Raw genomic sequence first — 17,849 nt, 5'->3', positions numbered from 1 at the left:
CCTCCTAGTTGTGTATAAATAGAGGATAGTTTGACCTCATTTGAAGACAAGCAAGCAAGTTCGATTCTTGTGCCAAAAAGAGAGAGAAATACCAGCGAAAAAGGCTAGAAGGAAGAGCGAAGGTCTAAGGAAGTCAAAAGAGAGAGAGCGAAGGTCTAAAAGATCGTCTTTCTGCCCTAAAACCCTCACACGTGAAGTTGCAGGAAAATTGCAAGGGCCAAAGTTGCAAACCTAATTGTAGGGGCCGAAAATCTGAAGTTTGAACAAGTTTGAAGAGCTTTAACTATTTTTTACTTGAGTTGACTTTGACTTGTTGGAAGAGCTTGAAAAGAGGGCTGACTTGGGTCTTGTGGGAGGTCTTGATCTTGGATTTCTCACTTTGATCTGATTCTATAAGAAGAGAAGAATTTATTGGGTTTTGCCCTAGCTTGGAGCCTACATCATGTGTTCATTGCCTTTTTTTGTGATATTCATGGTTTATGGTTTTGGTAATTGTTTGATGAAAATAGCATAATAAAAATAATAAGAAGCCAACATATCTTCACAAGCAATTATCAAGTAAAGAGAAATCACCCTAATTACTGCTCTATTGATTTCTCAACACTTGGAACCCAAGGAAAGTAATTTATTATTCTAATTTGTTGTTGAGTGGTCAAGTAAGAGTTTCTTAAAAGACAAAGAAGACCCCCAAGACACTCACACAACAGTTACAAATATAGGCCAAAGGAGAGGCCTAGTCACACATTAAGATGAACTTTATGTGTGTAGTGAGAGAGCATTAGAGGAGGTTGAGTTCTATTCAAGGAGGCCAAGTTCTTCTCAAGAGGGAAGAGAAATCTGTCTAAAAGAGGTTGAAGTTTGTTTCAGATTTTGTGGAGGATAATTCTTGAGGGATGAGGTGGAATAAGGTTGGTTGCAGCCTGATCTAGATTCCAGAGCATCCAAGTTATGTTAGGGCTACTTAGGCAGCAAGCCATGGAGAAGAGAGTAGGTTGAGGCCTCCTCAGGGCAGCCAAGGACTAGGAATAACCTGGCCGCAGCAAAAGAGAGGCCTTCACAGGCCTATTAGGGTTTAAAGAGTTATGGTCAGATCATCCAAGGTTGGGCAGTGACCTTAAGTGAGCAGGCCAAGGGCCTGAGAAAGCAAGTAGGACAGGCTGAGGAGTTAAAGAGACCTCCTAAAGTGACCCACAAATGTAACAATTGAAGCCGAGGTCTATTAGGGCTTCCAAGGCTTGTTAAGGAGCCTACTGAGGTGAAGTTAGGAGGTTGGCAGAGAGATCACAGTGGCCTGGAGGGCCTGTTCTGTGTGTTGAAGGAAGGCCACATTTATTTAGTGTTGACCACAGTTAAAGGAGGAGAAGCCAAGCAGATTGAGAGCTATTGTAGCAACTTGGTTGTGGACAAACAGTGTGGCAAAGGGTCTGGAGGATCAGACCGTAGCAGAGAAGGAGGCCGAGGGCCTCAAGGATTGAGGACAGAACAGATGGTTGCCGCCAGATTATACAGGGATCGCGACAACCGCTCAGGGCGAGGGCTGTCACTCTGCTCCCCGCCCACTGTTCTATTTGACTCCCAACAGCAGGCTATGGGGGGCAATCACTATGGAATGAAGTAAAAGAAAACAAGTTGGAAACCAACTTGTTTGGGAGACACGGATGAGTGGCCTAGTTACTTGGTTAAATTTAGCAAGATTAATGATTAAATTAGATTTTAAGTATGAGACCAATGCCTTAATGGAGTCACAATTCTTGCTTATGGTAATTTGAAACCAAGTGACCGGATGGACACCCGCTGCTTGAATGATTAACTATCCTATATGATGTGCAAGTCCTAAGATCTATGTGAGATGTAGTGATCTTGGCTTATTTTAATTATATGCCTAGTCTAAGTATGGTCTTCCCTCAACTATTTTGAAGTTGGGCTCCAAGGTAGGTTGTGGCAAGGAGGCCAACAGAAAGCAGGCTAGGGCCTAATTAATGATACCTTCTGTTGTGCTCCTATCACCCGATGCCTCTGGCACTGCACAAACTGTGGCTCTGACGATTGCAAGGTCACTGTGTTAACCACCGAAGAGTTTCCAAGCCCCTCAAGCTAGGTGAGAAGGGTTGCCCTAGATTTCTATCAACCTAGCTTATGCTAGGAGGTAAGTTTTAATGCACGTTAAATCTAGGATGCTTATGCAAGAGATTATGGGTGAGATTATCTTGAATTATGGGTGAGTACTTAGTGTGAATTAGCTTATAGAGAGAGTACTTAACAATGATAAGATGACCAGTGATGATAATATCGGCGATATATCGCCAAATATCGGAAATATCGCGATATTTTCGGCGAGCCGAAATATTTGGCTCCCGAAAATATCGTGATATTTCCGAGATATTGTCGATATCTTGGCAAAATATCGCGAGGCAACAGAAAATATCGTCGAGCGTGTTATGCCGCAGCTAGAAAAAGGGAAAATCGTTTTTTTCTTCATTTCTGTTTTTGAGTGTTGGAGAAGGAAGGGGAAGAGTTTTGTGGTGGTTGTCAATGAAGGTTTAAGGATCAAACAACGATTATCGCCACCAACTAAGATTTTTTTGTGGATCAAAGATTGAGGAACAGTGAGACAAACTTCATTTCTTCCATTAACAGGTATGTTCTTAAAAACCCCCATGTTAATGATTTTTTCATAGATTTAGGGTTATGCTTGCTTGCCTCTTTGCCTACCAACATTTTGTTTCTTTGTTTTTTTCCATTTGCTATGATTTTCATGCCCATGAGCCAATGCAAGGGTTTTCTCCATATTTGGACAGCAAGCTTCATTTTTTTTCAACTTTCTTATGCACCCTCTTATTGCTATTTTCATTCACATTGCAAAATGCAAATAATGTAGTAATTTTTTTTAAATAAGGTGGTTATTACTTATTATTTTTTGTGTTGGAGGGTTTAATGCCAAATTTTTGTTTTTTTGTGCCCTAGGTTTGAATTAGTTCCACTACAAATGTCAAATATGCCAAAAGCCTTGGACCCATTTTGGGAGTATGGGGAGCTTGTTGATGAGGCAAATCAGGCATATATATCATGCATATTATGTGGGACCAAGATGTCAAGAGGGGTTACATGATTGAAATACCATCTGGCTAGACTCCCTGCACATGATGCAAATGTAATGCCTTGTATGGTTTCTAGTGTAGAGGTTATACAAAAAGCTCCTGAAGCAATTGCTGAACAAGACAGAAAGAAAGCTGCTAGGGAGAGGCCAATGGTCTCAGATAGATAGTTGCTAGTTTTATTTGTTTTGCAACTTTTGCTACATATAAGTTTATAACTCATGATGATGAAATACTTTTAAAGTTTAATATATGTGATGTTATTTTGTTTGAGTCCTTGATTGGACAATTATTAGGGATCAGTAGGATATGTGATGTTATTTTGTTTGAGTCCTTGATTGGACAATTATTAGGGATCAACAGGATTTGGTATCGCCTTTTGAAGTTTGATGTATCATTTCTATTTGACATCATATATATCAGTGCTTTCTTCATATTTATGTGCCAATGTGTTTAGTTCATGTTGTTATTGCTTTATATGTTATTATGCATTTTTTATGCTTGCCGATATTTTCGCCGATGTTGCTGATAAGATGTTTTCTAAACCCTCGCCGATATTTTGCCGATAACGATATTTTCAACACTGAAGATGACAATATTAACAAGATAAATTGCTTTAGAGACACCAGTGCAAAACTTCAACAAATTCTCACAAAATGTAAAATGCCAATTTTTCAACAATGTTTGATACCACTTTAAAGATAAACTAATCACCATTCAAGATAGTCAAATGAAAACTTAGATGCCAAAATTTAGAGTGATTACCAAAGACAAAGATGCTAATTAGATTCCAATTATCACAAGATCATATCTAGAGCTTAAATATACCAATGCTTTAGGTGCCAAATTACGGAAATTGTACAAACTTAGAGTAAACCACACAAGTGTTAGATCTCAACAGTTAAATCAGCAGTAGTACTTCAGAAAATTTCAGCACTTATTAATGTTATGACAGTAGTAGAAAAATCACTCTAAATTATAAAATTTGCCCAACATATAAAGTACAGAACTTTCCAATGACCAGCAGAAATAAATTTGTGTCTAGCTTATTTTATGAAGATGTATTTAGTAATATTTCAGACTTGTAATAAGTTATTATAGCAGTAAATTGACCCATATATCAGCAAGCTAGAGATGTCAGAAAGAATGCCCAATATACCCAAAAAAAATAAAATGCACCCAACTTGGAAGGAAAATCAATTTTTAGGGTATTTAAAGAGTGTGATTCAGAAAATTTCAGATCTGATCTATTTACTACAGCAGCGAATAATTGACAGATCAGCAAGCTAACGCAGTTACAATCAATGCCAAAATTGCCTAGAAATAGAAAATTTTACTGGAAACTGAAAATTTCAAGATTTAGACCTTTATTAAGTGTATGCTTCAGAAAGTTCAGATCTGAAAACTTCAGTTATGCAGTAAATTTCAGCAAGCATAAAAGTTAGATCTAGACTAGATCTGGGATGCCCAAGTGGCCAAAATTTATGAAAATGAAGATTTTGCAATTTTAAACAATTTTGACCATGTAGCATGTAATTTTAGGGCTTAATTGTTATTGATTTGACTATTGTAATAAATCAAAGATAACACTAGGATTTAGAGGTCAAACTCTAGGCCGAAGGCCTTGATGATTACTTGCCCAAATTTGCCAAAATTCTCCAATGTTCTTGGCACCTGAAAACACAAGAACTGAGCCAAAATTGTTGCAAAACAAATTGTTAGAGATAAAATGTCAATACTTTGAAGAAACTCTTTTTTGCAATGAGATCTAGCCATTGTAGGGTTTATGGCATTATTAATGCTTGCAAAATAGATCTCAAACACTAGCCTTTTAGGTTGGGTAAGGGCTAGGGCCTTCAAAAAATGGGTTTTTTTCCAGATTTGAAAATAAGAAACCTGCAAAAATAGCCTAAAAACCCTAGACGTCTCCAATGTCAATTTCTTCCTCAATCCTAAAACAAATTTAGAATAGAAACTCAAATACCCAATCCAAACTAACAAAAGAACAAACAAACAAACAAAAATTCAAAACCCCAAAACCCAAGTTAGAAAAAATAATTTACAAGTTAGATCTACAAAATTTTAAATTTTTGAGAAAAATATTTTTATGGAGTTTTTTCCTTTGAAGAATGGCTAAAAATACTTTAGAAACCCCAATGCATACTATAACCTTAAAGAAGATTTAATCCACCATATAAATATCTAGAATCCAAGCAACAGTGATTCTTCCCCAAGTTTGAGAACTTGGAAGCCAAGGACTAAAGTACCTACAAACACTATGAATTTATCTCAAAAATAATTTGTTAGATCACATGGGGAATCAAACCACCTAAGATTAGCCCAAAACTATAAATAGTATGGTTTTATCTCCATCTAATGAAAAAACAAATCTTACCAAAGTTCAACACAACATAGTGCTAAAGTTTCTAAGTTTACTTAATTTAGAAACCCTTCATGTACTTTTCCTGATTTATTACTACCTACTTGTTAAATTTTCTTTAACAAGTTATTTACAAAGTAAATACTGAAAATAAACACCAGTGCATGCTCAACATATTACAGATCAGCAACTAAAAGAAACAAGAACAAACACACCACATGACACCATTATTTTTGGATCAATGTCCCTGGAAAAAACCCAATGTGGGAAAACCAGTGCAGTTATCTGAGGGTTTTCTTATTAAGCAATATCAGAGTACAATCTGGGTGCCGACACTAGCCTACCCAACAGAGAATTTCCTTAGCAACTATACCTCATAGTTTGAGAGAAATCTGCTGGCTGAAACCCCGGAAAAACACTTTCGACAACTCTGCACAAAACTGCTCCTGCAACTCCAGCATCTACCCAATCTGGACTGCGTCAACCCCTCTCTGTCTCACGCTGGCCCTGTGTCAGCCTTTCTAGGTCTGCGTCAGCCCCAGGAGGCCCTCATCACCTCTGGAAGCCTCTGCATCAGCAGCGCTAGCCCCTCTCGTGCTCTACGCAACACTTGCCTGCCTTTGCGTGGCCCTCTGTGAGCCCTTGCTAGCTCTGCGTCACCCTCCTTAGCTGTTGCGCTGCTCTCCCAGCACAATCTTTGTCTTTTCTGTTTCTCTGTACTCAATGCCCCTCAGTTGTTGTCCCGATCACTGATTCTATCTCTCTTAGCAGCCCCCGCTCTAGAGAATAAAATGATTGATCATCTGGTGTACTTCTCCAAGTGACCCTCAAGCCTCCTCTTATACTTTTCCTGTTGACATCTCAACGGCCGAGATTAAGTCCCTAATCAACGACTAAGATTAAATCCGGCTTGATCCATGTCTTTTGGACCATTCTAACACAGATTCATATTAATACACATTAATATTTTATTTTCCCTAAGTTTAGACTTAGGGACTCCATTAAAAATATTAATTATTTTAACATCTCCTGACCTGTTTAGAATCTGTCCAAACCCTTTCTGGGTATTGGAGTACTCATGTGCCCCAACCTCTCCACCAAATTTCGTGGTTAGAGCACATCCGATGCTACCCCAAATCAACACTCCCTTTTAGCGAGGACTATGCTCTAGCAATACTCCTCACTGAGTATTACTCTGATCATCCGGCATCGGTACCTGTGCCGATGCTAGGCCTTCCTGCCCACCATCCTCTGCACTGCTGCCTCCTGTACTGTTGCCCATGGTTCTGCCACTACCACTTCTGCATCTGTACGACAACTCTCTCTGCATCCGTGTTGTTGCTAGTCCTTTCTCCCAACACTGCATCTGCACTGCACCTCCTCTCATCATGCTGCATCGTGCTGCCCACTACTACACTACAACTCAGTTACTGAGAAGTAAGCAACTAATCTCCCAACTGACCTCCCTGTTGGGTTAGAAACACCCTTTAATGCTGAAGCTCCCTCTATCGCTGACAAGTGCTCCCTCTCTGACATCTGCGTTGCTGCAACAACTCCCTGCATCTCACACTGTTGCACACCTCTCTGTGTCGTCCTGCATTGGTGCAACACTCTTGTGCCACTCGCACTACTGCAACCTGTTAGCTCTGCGTTGTCTCGGGACTCCTGCACTGTATCTCTCTATGTCGCTCCATCTGCATCCGTCTCTACCCACTCAACCAGTCCTGCTACTCCTCATCGAGGCTCTCGTAGCAAGGTCTAATCCAAGAGGCTGGGTACCTCAAGGATCCTGCCCCTCATCCCCTGTAGTCTTCCTGACTACAGCTCGATGTCTCCCCACTTCCGCTCAAGTGGCGTGTGTGCACTCATGGCACAATCATCGTCTGTCAAAACTTCCTTCCATGCCCGTGCTAGCGCTGCCTTAGTCTCAGAAGACTCTCCCTTATTCTTCTTTCTTGGGCACTAGGTCGCATAATGACCCATCTCCCCACAGTGGAAGCACTTGATTTTGGAGGGATCTTTCTTCTTCCGCTTCTCCTGCTTTCCCTCAAATGCTAGGGCCACATCCTCCTCCTCCTGCTGAACCTTGATCCCTTTGCTGCTGCTACCTGTCTTTGACTGTCGTCTGATCTCTTCCTGGCGAAGAACTGCCCACATCTCGTCCCAAGGTAGGAGAGTCCCTCTGCCCAGGATACTCTGGACAAACACTTCCCAATCTTTTGAGACAGCATTCAGAGTTGTCCTCACCATAAGCACCTGATCAGGTGTCTCTCCTATAGCAGTCAACTGGTCTTGGATCTCATTCAGTCCTCCAAGGAAGGTGGCAATCGATTGACCCTTCATTATCTGATACGACCTCATCTGGTTCTCAAGCAGCATTCTTCTCTACACAGAAGTAAATTGGTACAGGTTCTTGAGAGCCACCCATATCTCAATTGTCATTTCCTTCTCGGCTATAAGTGGTACCACATGACCTTGACCCCGTCAAGGATAATGCACTTGGCCGTCATCATTGCCTCTTCGTACTTGTCATTATCATTTGGGTCGACTAGGATAGATATCGTCTTCAAAGCGAAGTTCTTGACACGATTCCTGTCAAGCACTAATAAGATTTTGGCCTTCCAGACTGCGAAGTTCGATGCTTTGTCCAGTCTATCCTGGTCTCTTACCCCCTGTAGTGCCATGACACTCCTCTACTTCCCTCCTGGAAGTTCTCTGTTCGACTCCTCTGAGTCTCTACTTCCCGTCTGGAAGTTTTCTTCTGGACTCCCTCTGAGTCCTGATTTCCCTCCTGGAAATCCTTATGTCGCTTGTCGAGATGCCCCTTACTCTGATCGTCTTGTGCAACTGCACTGCTGATCCAGGTTCCTCAGCTAGAAACCCTCGGTAACAACTCCTCTGGCCCTGCTCTGTCAAGTATTGTTCTGACTACAGTAACTCACCAACGCCACTCTGCAATATTTCTGCAGTCTTCTAGACTCTAGCAACTCCTCTTTGTGAACTACGTCAGCCCCTCTCTGCCCCACGTTGGGCCTACATCACCCCAGATGGGTCTGCGTCAGCCCTAGGATGCTCTGCGTCAACCCTCTGACCTTTTGCGTCATCAACACTGGCCTCTCTGAGGCTCTGTGCAGTTCCCGGCTTCCTCTACGTAGCTCTGGCTGGCTCTGCGTCACACTTCTTTGGCTTCTGCGCTGCTAGAAACAGCTTTTGTCACCTCAAGACAGTTGTTTTCTGTTGTTATTGCTCCGCTCAGCTGATGTCTTTTAGTCCTCCTGTGATCTGCAATCATGCTCTAATACCATGTTAAAGTTTCTAAGTTTACTTAATTTAGAAACCCTTCATGCACTTTTCCTGATTTATTCCTAACTACTTGTTAAATTTTCTTTAACAAGTTATTTACAAAGTAAATACTGAAAATAAACACTAGTGCATGCTCAACATATTACAGATCAGCGACTAAAAGAAACAAGAACAAACACACCACATGACACCATTATTTTTGGACCAATGTCCCCAGAAAAACCCAATGCGGGAAAATCAGTGCAGCTATCTGAGGGTTTTCTTATTAAGCAATATGAGAGTACAATCTGGGTGTCGAAACTGGCCTACCCAATAGAGAATTTCCTTAGCAGCTATACCTCACAGTTTGAGAGAAATCTCCTGGCTGAAACACCGGAAGAACCCTTCTAGCAGCTCCTCAGCACAAAACTTCTCCTACAACCCCAGCGTCTGCCCAATCTGGACTGCGTGAGCCCCTCTCTGTCTCACGTTGGCCCTGCGTCAGCCTTTCTAGTCCTGCATCAGCCCCAAGAGGCCATGCGTCAGCTACGCTAGCCCCTCTGGTGCTTTGCGCAGCACTTGGCTGCCTCTGCGTGAGCCCTTGCTGGCTCTGCGTCACACTCCTTAGCTGCTGCGCTGCTCCCCCAGCACAATCTCTGCCTTCTCTGTTTCTCTGTACTCAATGCCCCTCAGCTGCTCTCCCGATCACTGATTCTATCTCTCTTAGCAAACCCCGCTCTAGATAATAGAATGACTAATCATCTAGTGTACTTCTCCAAGTGACCCTCAAGCCTCCTCTTATACTTTTCTTGTTGACATCTCAACGGCTAAGATTAGATCTGGCTTGATCCATGTCTTTTGGACCATTCTAACACAAATTCATATTAATACACATTAATATTTTATTTTCCCTAAGTCTATTAAAAATATTAATTATTTTAATATCTCCAGATCTGTTTAGAATCTGTCCAAACCCTTTCTGGGTATTGGAGATCTCATGTGCCCCAACCTCTCCACCAAATTTCGTGGCTAGAACACATCCAATGCTACCCCAAATCAACACATAGAGATGCTCGTAGTCGGCACATACCACGAATCAATAAGCAAGAACACCTTGAATTACACCCCAAAGTCTTTATTATGATTGAGAAAATAGTTCCCAGTGGGACAATAGTTACAAAATTGCTTCAGCATAAATTTTCTAGCTAGAGACTCAAATGACACTCTAATTTATAGATTTATCCTCCAACTGGAAAAACAACGACTAGTTTCTTTGATCCTTGTCAAAATAATCTTCGCCACTGATAAACACTTAAAGCTCTTTTAATCTTTGCCCTTAATTTTTTATTTTTGAAGAATTTTCGAATTTGTCATTTAATTTCATTTTTATTAATTCAAAATTAATTATTTTGAGTTAATTTCCTCAAGTTTTTGACTTTGACTTAACCACCAAGGTCCAAGGGTCCAAATTTTCTTAAAATATACAATATTCTCTTGGTGGAGACCCTTAAAATTGATTCATTCAAAACCCACGAATTTTTCTACTTGTAGAATTATTTTTCCTAAGACAATTTAATTTTGACTCTCTATTAATTAATTTTCTAGCTTAGGATTTAATTTTATTTTGCTAAAAAAATTAATTAATTTACACATGAGAAGATTTAATTATTTTTTTCACCCTCTAATACATAAGATTTTACATTTACAACCCTCAAAGGGGGAATACACATTTGGCTTAAACCCTCAAGACACAACCCATCTGCGACACAATATGATCTAGTAAACCAAGTGATTTGTAATAAAATAATTAAGTCAACTAGCTTAAATTATTCCCAAACCACTTTTACATCAGACTCGACTAAAAACACTAGGACTCATCTAATAATTTGACAATAAATTTCACCCTAGCTTTGGGGTTTAAGCTGAAGGGAAAAAACTCTTCTGATTAGCCGTGTTTAGAAACACAGGTAAACAGGGAGGTTAAAAAACCTCCTAGAATGAAATTCGTCATCAAAATAAGTTTACCTAGGTTGTTACATTTTACTAAGATCATTTACATTACATAACTTGCAGAATGGGATAACCGTGACATATGGACCGCTGATATGTGATCCGATCTTTGTTCAAAAAAATTGTACTTCCGCTTCCCTAGAACTTTGACAATTTGAGTGCAACACAAACAAAGGCAGGCTAAATAAGACTGTGGACAAAAGAAGCCTGTAGCAACCAAAGAACAAGGGTTATAACAAGGTACTTCAAGGACAAAGAGGACTGAAAGGGCTGCTTGCAAAGGACGGCAGACAGCAAGTAAGTTAAGTTGTTTTATGGGCAGATGAAGGCCTGAAGGATTAGGCCTCAGCTCTAGTTGTTCCAGTCAAAAGACAGACTCTGGATATTAGCTTTGTATCAAGGTTCGTAAAGGGCCATGAGCCCTAGTGTTTTCTTATTGATGGACTAATGAGAAATGTGAATTGGGCCAAAAAATCTTGTGTACTTTTGTTAATCTGTTTGCTATTATATTTCGCTATGCAAAGTGTTTCATAGTTGAGCATCTTTAGTGTGTTTATGTGCTTGGTTAAGTCATAGACCTACCTAGGATGCATGAAAATTTGAACAATTTCAGGACAGACAGTGTGAATCCTTGAAGATTATTTCAAGGGTGGGTGAAAAAAACACAATGAAAGATGAGACAATTAAAAGCATCCATTATAATCAATCATTGTCTAGGACCTGGCACTTTTATTCATTATCAATTGTCAGATGCAGAAATTTCTTATATTTAGAATTATTGATTGAGCTGATTGATACTCTTATGGAGAATCAGATTAATTAAAAAAAATCAAGAACACCAAGGCCCAATAAATAAAATTGCTAAACATTATTAGTCTCAACTCTCACATAGATGTTTTAAAATATTTTTAAGAGTGAATATATCAAACAGGATTGCATGTATAAGCTCTCAGTTTAACAAATTTCTGCTTTACACTTGCTTATTGTTTCCTGCTGCCGACTAGTAGTGCTTCAACTTCTGGTATAATAGACCAGTGTTTCAGAAGTTAGAACTTTCAAAGCACTTCTAGTTCTTGAACAAGTGGAGTATTTGTCCAGAAAGTAAAACCCCCATTGACCAAATACATAAAAGAAAGAAGATATGCTTGTAGAAACATTTGCAAGGCAGCGTTTTAGAAATATCAGAAGAGTTAGCTTCCTTCAAACAGACTTCAATGCTTATATTGACGTTAATGTAAACAATGAATCCACTGATAGTGCACTGAAGCAGAGAAGAGGGAACCTGACCCTACCGAAGCTGGCTCATCAACATATGAGCAGACAGGATGATTACACCATGATTACCAAGCTGTATTGAAGTTATCTGGAGGACTAGACCTAATAATCATTGATGAATGTAAGAATAGTTTGGCTGAATGTTTAGCATATGATGAAAACGATAAGTGAATGTGATTTCTGTAGAAGGCTTGACGATTCTGTGATATAATGTTGAAAGACATTCATGACAGCAAAAAAGCAGATGTGCATCTCAAGGAAAAACTAAAGGAAAGATTATGTCGAATCTTTTGGTATAAAACATTTTATCTCTACAAATATTATCTTGGCCAAGGATCATCTGCACTCAGAAGGATACTGAAAGGCCAAACAATTCGGCCACCCTGTGGACACTAATTGGATGAAGTATTTACAATTTTTGCAACAGAAGAATGAAGCAGGTTTCGGCCCTCTGCAGGGAGATAATTTCCAGAAGATGAAGTTTCAATGGGGCATTTGAACCAATGTTATTGGAACTGAACCAGAACTGGTAAAACTGCCAGGTTGAATCGGCTTTGGGAGGTTTCCAGTTGAACCAGCCTCCCAAACCGGAATTGACCAGTTTTGGTCTGAACCAGTCCTGAACAGGTCTGAACTGTTCCAAAGCAACCAGTTCAAGACAAAATCTGTCAGAACATTCAAGTTTGACCAGTATTGTACTGGTGTGCCTCCTTTCCCAAAAAAAACCAAAAATAAAATTACGAACACAAAAAGCAAAAACCCTACAACTACCTTAAAACCTAATTTTAATCTATATAATGGCATCTCCCTTTCTACGGTGAATAGACTTAATCCCAGATGACTTGTAGCGCATCCACCACCATAGAATACAGACATTGCTGTTGGACCTTCAAGAGTATCTAATAAAGATGTTGAGGATACCCATGCAGAGAATGTAGAGAATCTAGAATCAGATGATAATGTAGTTTGATTTGATTGTGTACTATAGCATGATTATTTTTGGACTCTGCAGACCATCTAAACCCTCAACATTAATGTATTTTGGTTTAGATATCTATTGTACTCAGTGGCATTTTGCTGTATTCACCCTTACAATGCTATATATATGAGAAAACTTTGCATATTTGGTGTCTAATAGTTTGGATTTACAGGAAGTACATTAAGATATAACTGTTTATCAAAATTTGAATATTTAACGTATTTTTTGGTCAACCAGTTTTGTGTCCAGCTTTTTTACCCACTTCAGTGCAGTTCCAGCTTTTAGGGTTGACTGGTTCGGTCCTGACAACATCGATTTGAACTAGCTCTGAACTGGACTTTCCATAAGCAAGGATGTATGTCTCGGATAGTCTTTTTTTTCTCTAAAGGATCCTGAAAAAAATCATAATATGTATGGCTCTTGCAAAATGATTTGCAAATTTGATGAAGTGAATATTAGAGAATAGATCTGGATTATACTCATGAATGATTAACTAAAATTGTTGAATGCTATCAGTTAATTTCACATTGATCACAAGAAAGTATGTAAAATACTTCAAAGCATGATATTATAACGTTCTCAACAAAGCCTCAATGGACATGTGATTTAAGTAAACTGGAATTGTAAGCTTGCTTGGTTTTAAAGGTATACACTCACAGTTAATGAAGAAATAAGCAGTGACCAATGTAGAGTCCTTGCAGCATACCTGCAATTGAGGCAGAACAGCATTGTCAATCTATGAGATGAAACACCAGTTATATACAACAACTCTGTCCCTAATGTCTGCATTAAACTCTTCAATCTGTATTTATGACAGACGTTACCAATGTCATGTCACAAAAAGGCACATGCCAGTAATGATTCTTAACAGTAAGTTCATGATATAGACAAAGCAGGTTAGAGTTTGGACATGAATCAACAAAAAAGCAGATTGCAAAATTCAAATATACGAATCAAAGACTTACTCAAGGCCAAGAGGTGCACCAAAAACAATGGCTCCAAATGCATTTACTAGAGCACCTGCATACATCCTGACTTTAGTATCTGTAGTTGTTGGTTCTTCTCTCACAGCTTCATTTTACCCTTTGCTTCAAAAAAGTGCAAGGTGACACGTGAATTAACAAGAACATTAATCAATCAATCCCCACGATCAGCAGGACAAATTTAGCTAAAGGGTAAAGGGCAAAAGCAATGGTATGTAATATGCATCCTCTGAACCATGCTACAGCATGAAGGCCTCAATGAGCAGACACCTATATGTAGAGAGCCTGCCTGAATTAGCAAGAATGGGAAATGAGAAACAGACAAGAGAGTTTTCAGGGATAAGGAACATGAGTCAATTCCCCCTTCCAAAGTATATTATACATATAAAATTGATTAGTAATGTACTAATGTCGTACTGAAACAAGAATGGGAGCAGGAATGGAACCAAAAACAGGTGTCTTGGAACACAACCTGCCCTCATTTCGGGGCATCTAGAGAAGGACTAGTGGGCTTTAACGTTTCACAGCCCTCTTTGGAGTGATCTTATTGGACCCTTTAAGGGAAGGTTACTTGGAGAATGCCCTGAGTTACCAGGACAACCATCAACAAATAAAAAGCAAATAGACCTAGACGATTGACAATTTTGTTAGTGTATGTTGTCAACATACGAAGGTACTAGTGACAACTGACAACATGGGTGCTTAAAAAGCACAGAGGTACATCTCAGACCCGAAATTCAGCAGCACTAAATCAAAACAAATCAACATTTGAACTCTACGTCTCGTATGCTCGAATTCTCTTTGGCCTAATGATAGGCAGATGAGCTCGGTGTCTTGAGTTAAATCGTGAAGTAATTGCAAGCAAAATAATAGATTTCAGTACCGAGGAACTGGACGTGGTACGGCAAGTCCCAAAGCTACTCAGGAGGTCTACGCTGAAAATATTTATTCGCGACCCTAATTGGTAATATCAAAGCACTTTCTGTTGCTGAAGTCATCTTGCCAAATTAGAGCAGCCAACAAAGTTAATATTGCATCCAAAACCAGGTTAAGTCCCACTTTGACTGCCCAATGCAGTGTATCTCAATGGCAAAGGTCAGGGCAAGTCCTCGACGAATTTAGCAGAATAGGTACCTCTTGGTCGTAGTATATGGCAACCGCTTCCTTAACAAAGGTCTACTTACCAAACAAAACAAAACAAAAAAACTCTCAACCAAGAAAAAAAATTGAATAGGTAACCCTTGTACTTACCTATAGGAAAGCTTAGAAGGCCACGCCCTATAGCCCACATTTTCTGTCATACAATCTTATGTTAGCTGCAATCCATGGCAGTGGCACCCAAATCTAAATACCATGTTTTGTTCGTTTAAATTGACAAAATTACCGAGCAAGTTTGTGGGTTGAGTCTGATTTGACTGTAGGCCAGAACGACAACAGGGCCTTCTACTACCTGGAATAATCGAAACTACGACTGTTAGCAGGTATTCAAGGTACACTTTCATTGAAACGGAGATCTATTTTTAAATTTAAAAAGCGAAAGCATGAATGAACGAACCCATAAGAAGCCGATGGCTTTGACGGGGTGACTGATAAGATTCCATCCGAGAATGACTTCAGAGATCAAAATAGCCGAAAACAAGGCAATCCCACATGGAAGAGTCACGTAAATAAGGCCATATCTGCTCTGGTTGGTGGGTTTTTGAACATCACTCGACATTAGTACTCGCTCATAGACGCGTATTCATACTATTTCGTCAGACGAATGTATACAAATGGATGCATTGTCTACTATTCAGTCGGATCAATGCACACAAATGGATGCAGTGTGCCTCAGACAAATAATTTAATCTAAAGAAATTGTTTTCAAAGACATTATTTTAATCGAGATGCTGTTAAGAACAAATAATTTTAATCTAAAGAAATTGTTTTTAAAGACATTATTTTAACCGAGAGGCTGTTAGGAACAAATAATTTTAACATGAGACTGTTAGATTCTGGTCTTCCACCATTATACCAGAATCAAAGCCTTCTGAGAATGACGAGTATGAGCATGTACAGGAAAATTAGAAATAGGCATTATATTTTAATTGGTAAAAAAAAATGATGAGTATGAACTGACGAGTAACATTACAGAGAATAAGGTTGGATAGCTAGTTTTCCTTGTAATTTAGTTTAAGTAAAAATGGTTTTTAACAATAATAAAATTAAAATTCTAAAATAAATTAGATGAATTATTGATATTTTAATGTAATTAAATATTTTATAATAAGTTAAAGTTATATATATATATATAGAGGGGATTGAATGTCTACAATATGTGTACTGTAAGGTTATTTAGACTCAACTTATATATGACAGAGATTATGCGAGAATTTGTTGTGATTATTAATTAACGAGGAGTCTTGCTATAAAGTTTTGGAAATAAAATAAAATAAAAATTTTTCACAACATAAACTTCATCTAAATGTTTGTCAAAGGTTGTAGTGTGCTACAGAGTTTATTGACTTTTAATAAATTTAAAAAAATTAGATTTGTGCATTTCTTTTACAACATATGGTCAGCATATGCTTTGTCTAAATGTTTATCAAAGGTTGTAGTGTGCTACAGGGTTTGTTAGGTTGGATTGACTTTTAATAAATTTAAAAAATTAGATTTGTGCCAAGTGGGCTCCCTCGCTCACCAATTTCCTAGGGATTTTGAAACCATGCCTAATTTTAGAAAAATTCCCGTATTAGAAACTCTTCAACACTTATGTTTTTTTATCATGCCCTGGGATTCTTAAGGGTTAAATAAAATCAAAGTTAACAATAATATTTTTTGTTGCAATAGCTTTTTTGTTGGATTCTTAGGGGTTAAGTAAAATCAAAGTTAATAATAATATTTTTGTTGCAATAGCTTTTCATATCAACCACATTAATATTTTTAATGTGATTGTACTAGTTTTATTTTCTTTTAAAAATATCATAATTGTGTATAAGTGAAAATGAAATGATCTTTATATTAATGATAAGAATAGAATTGTTTTTTTTATTAATGTGATTTAATATTTAATATTTTAGTAACTGAACTTTTATTATGTTTCGAATTTATCAAAGAATTAATATTTTTAAATGCAATTAATATTAACCTAAAATTTGTAATTAATATTAATGTTTTGATTTTATTATGCTAAAATGTAATAAATGTCAAATTAAAATTATTTTAAATTATTAATATATTTTAATTTCACAATCAATAAGTTTGTTATTATAACTCTTTTATATATAAGAGTATTTTGTTGAATTAGTTATTAGAAAATCTCCAAGTCAATAACATTGTGTTGTGTGGGTGGTTAGTACTATGGTTGTAATTATTTTAATTGATATGATTCATTATTAAGTGAAAGTTTTAAAGAACTTTATATTTTGTTGACTTTTTACATTACACCAAAGTGTTTAGACCTTATTAAGCATCTAAATCAATAACTTCATGAGTAAACCATTAGTCATATGTTTAATGTTTAATGGCATTAGTCATATGTTTAATGTTTAATGGCAAGTTAATCCACCTGGTTGATTTTTAAAAATGCAGTGATTAATCAACTTGATCAATTTTTCATATTGTAACAAATTCCAGATTCAATAATTCAAATTCCTATGCATTATGCTAGGTAGTGAGTTACATAGAATGAGTTTATAAACATCCTTGCCACAACAAAAAAAAAAGATAGAGTGAATAGATATTATTGAATTTAAAGGCATCTAAAGTCCAACAAACCCTTACAATGGCATTGACATTTATTATTCAATATATAAATAATATTGAATTTAAAAACATTTTAAATCCAACTACTTCCATTTAATAGA

General features: G+C 37.9%; 1 protein-coding gene across 3 annotated transcripts in view; it reads right to left on the bottom strand.

Annotated features, from left to right (window-relative positions):
• The window catches only part of LOC149219097 (phosphatidylinositol-glycan biosynthesis class F-like protein), a 92,363-nt gene extending 76,339 nt beyond the window's left edge, over positions 1–16,024 (bottom strand). The window contains exons 1-5 of one of the 3 annotated variants that reach the window (XM_089384259.1): positions 15,560–16,024; positions 15,389–15,454; positions 15,256–15,298; positions 13,987–14,041; positions 13,679–13,727 (exon numbers count right to left, since the gene is read on the bottom strand). In XM_089384259.1, the coding sequence (XP_089240385.1) occupies positions 13,679–13,727; positions 13,987–14,041; positions 15,256–15,298; positions 15,389–15,454; positions 15,560–15,721 (375 nt within the window). In that variant the 5' untranslated portion in view covers positions 15,722–16,024. The remainder of the gene's footprint in view (positions 1–13,678; positions 13,728–13,986; positions 14,042–15,255; positions 15,299–15,388; positions 15,455–15,559) is intronic. The other 2 variants (XM_089384260.1, XM_089384258.1) reach the window with 2 other exon arrangements.
• Positions 16,025–17,849: the final 1,825 nt, after the last annotated feature.

Source organism: Pinus tabuliformis, chromosome Q (genome assembly GCF_031772625.1).
Source record: "Pinus tabuliformis cultivar Carrire ecotype Pingquan chromosome Q, CPIR1, whole genome shotgun sequence".
NCBI lineage: Eukaryota > Viridiplantae > Streptophyta > Pinopsida > Pinales > Pinaceae > Pinus > Pinus tabuliformis.
The sequence above is the reverse complement of the archived record's forward strand: the minus strand, read 5'-3'. Positions and strand labels throughout refer to the sequence as shown.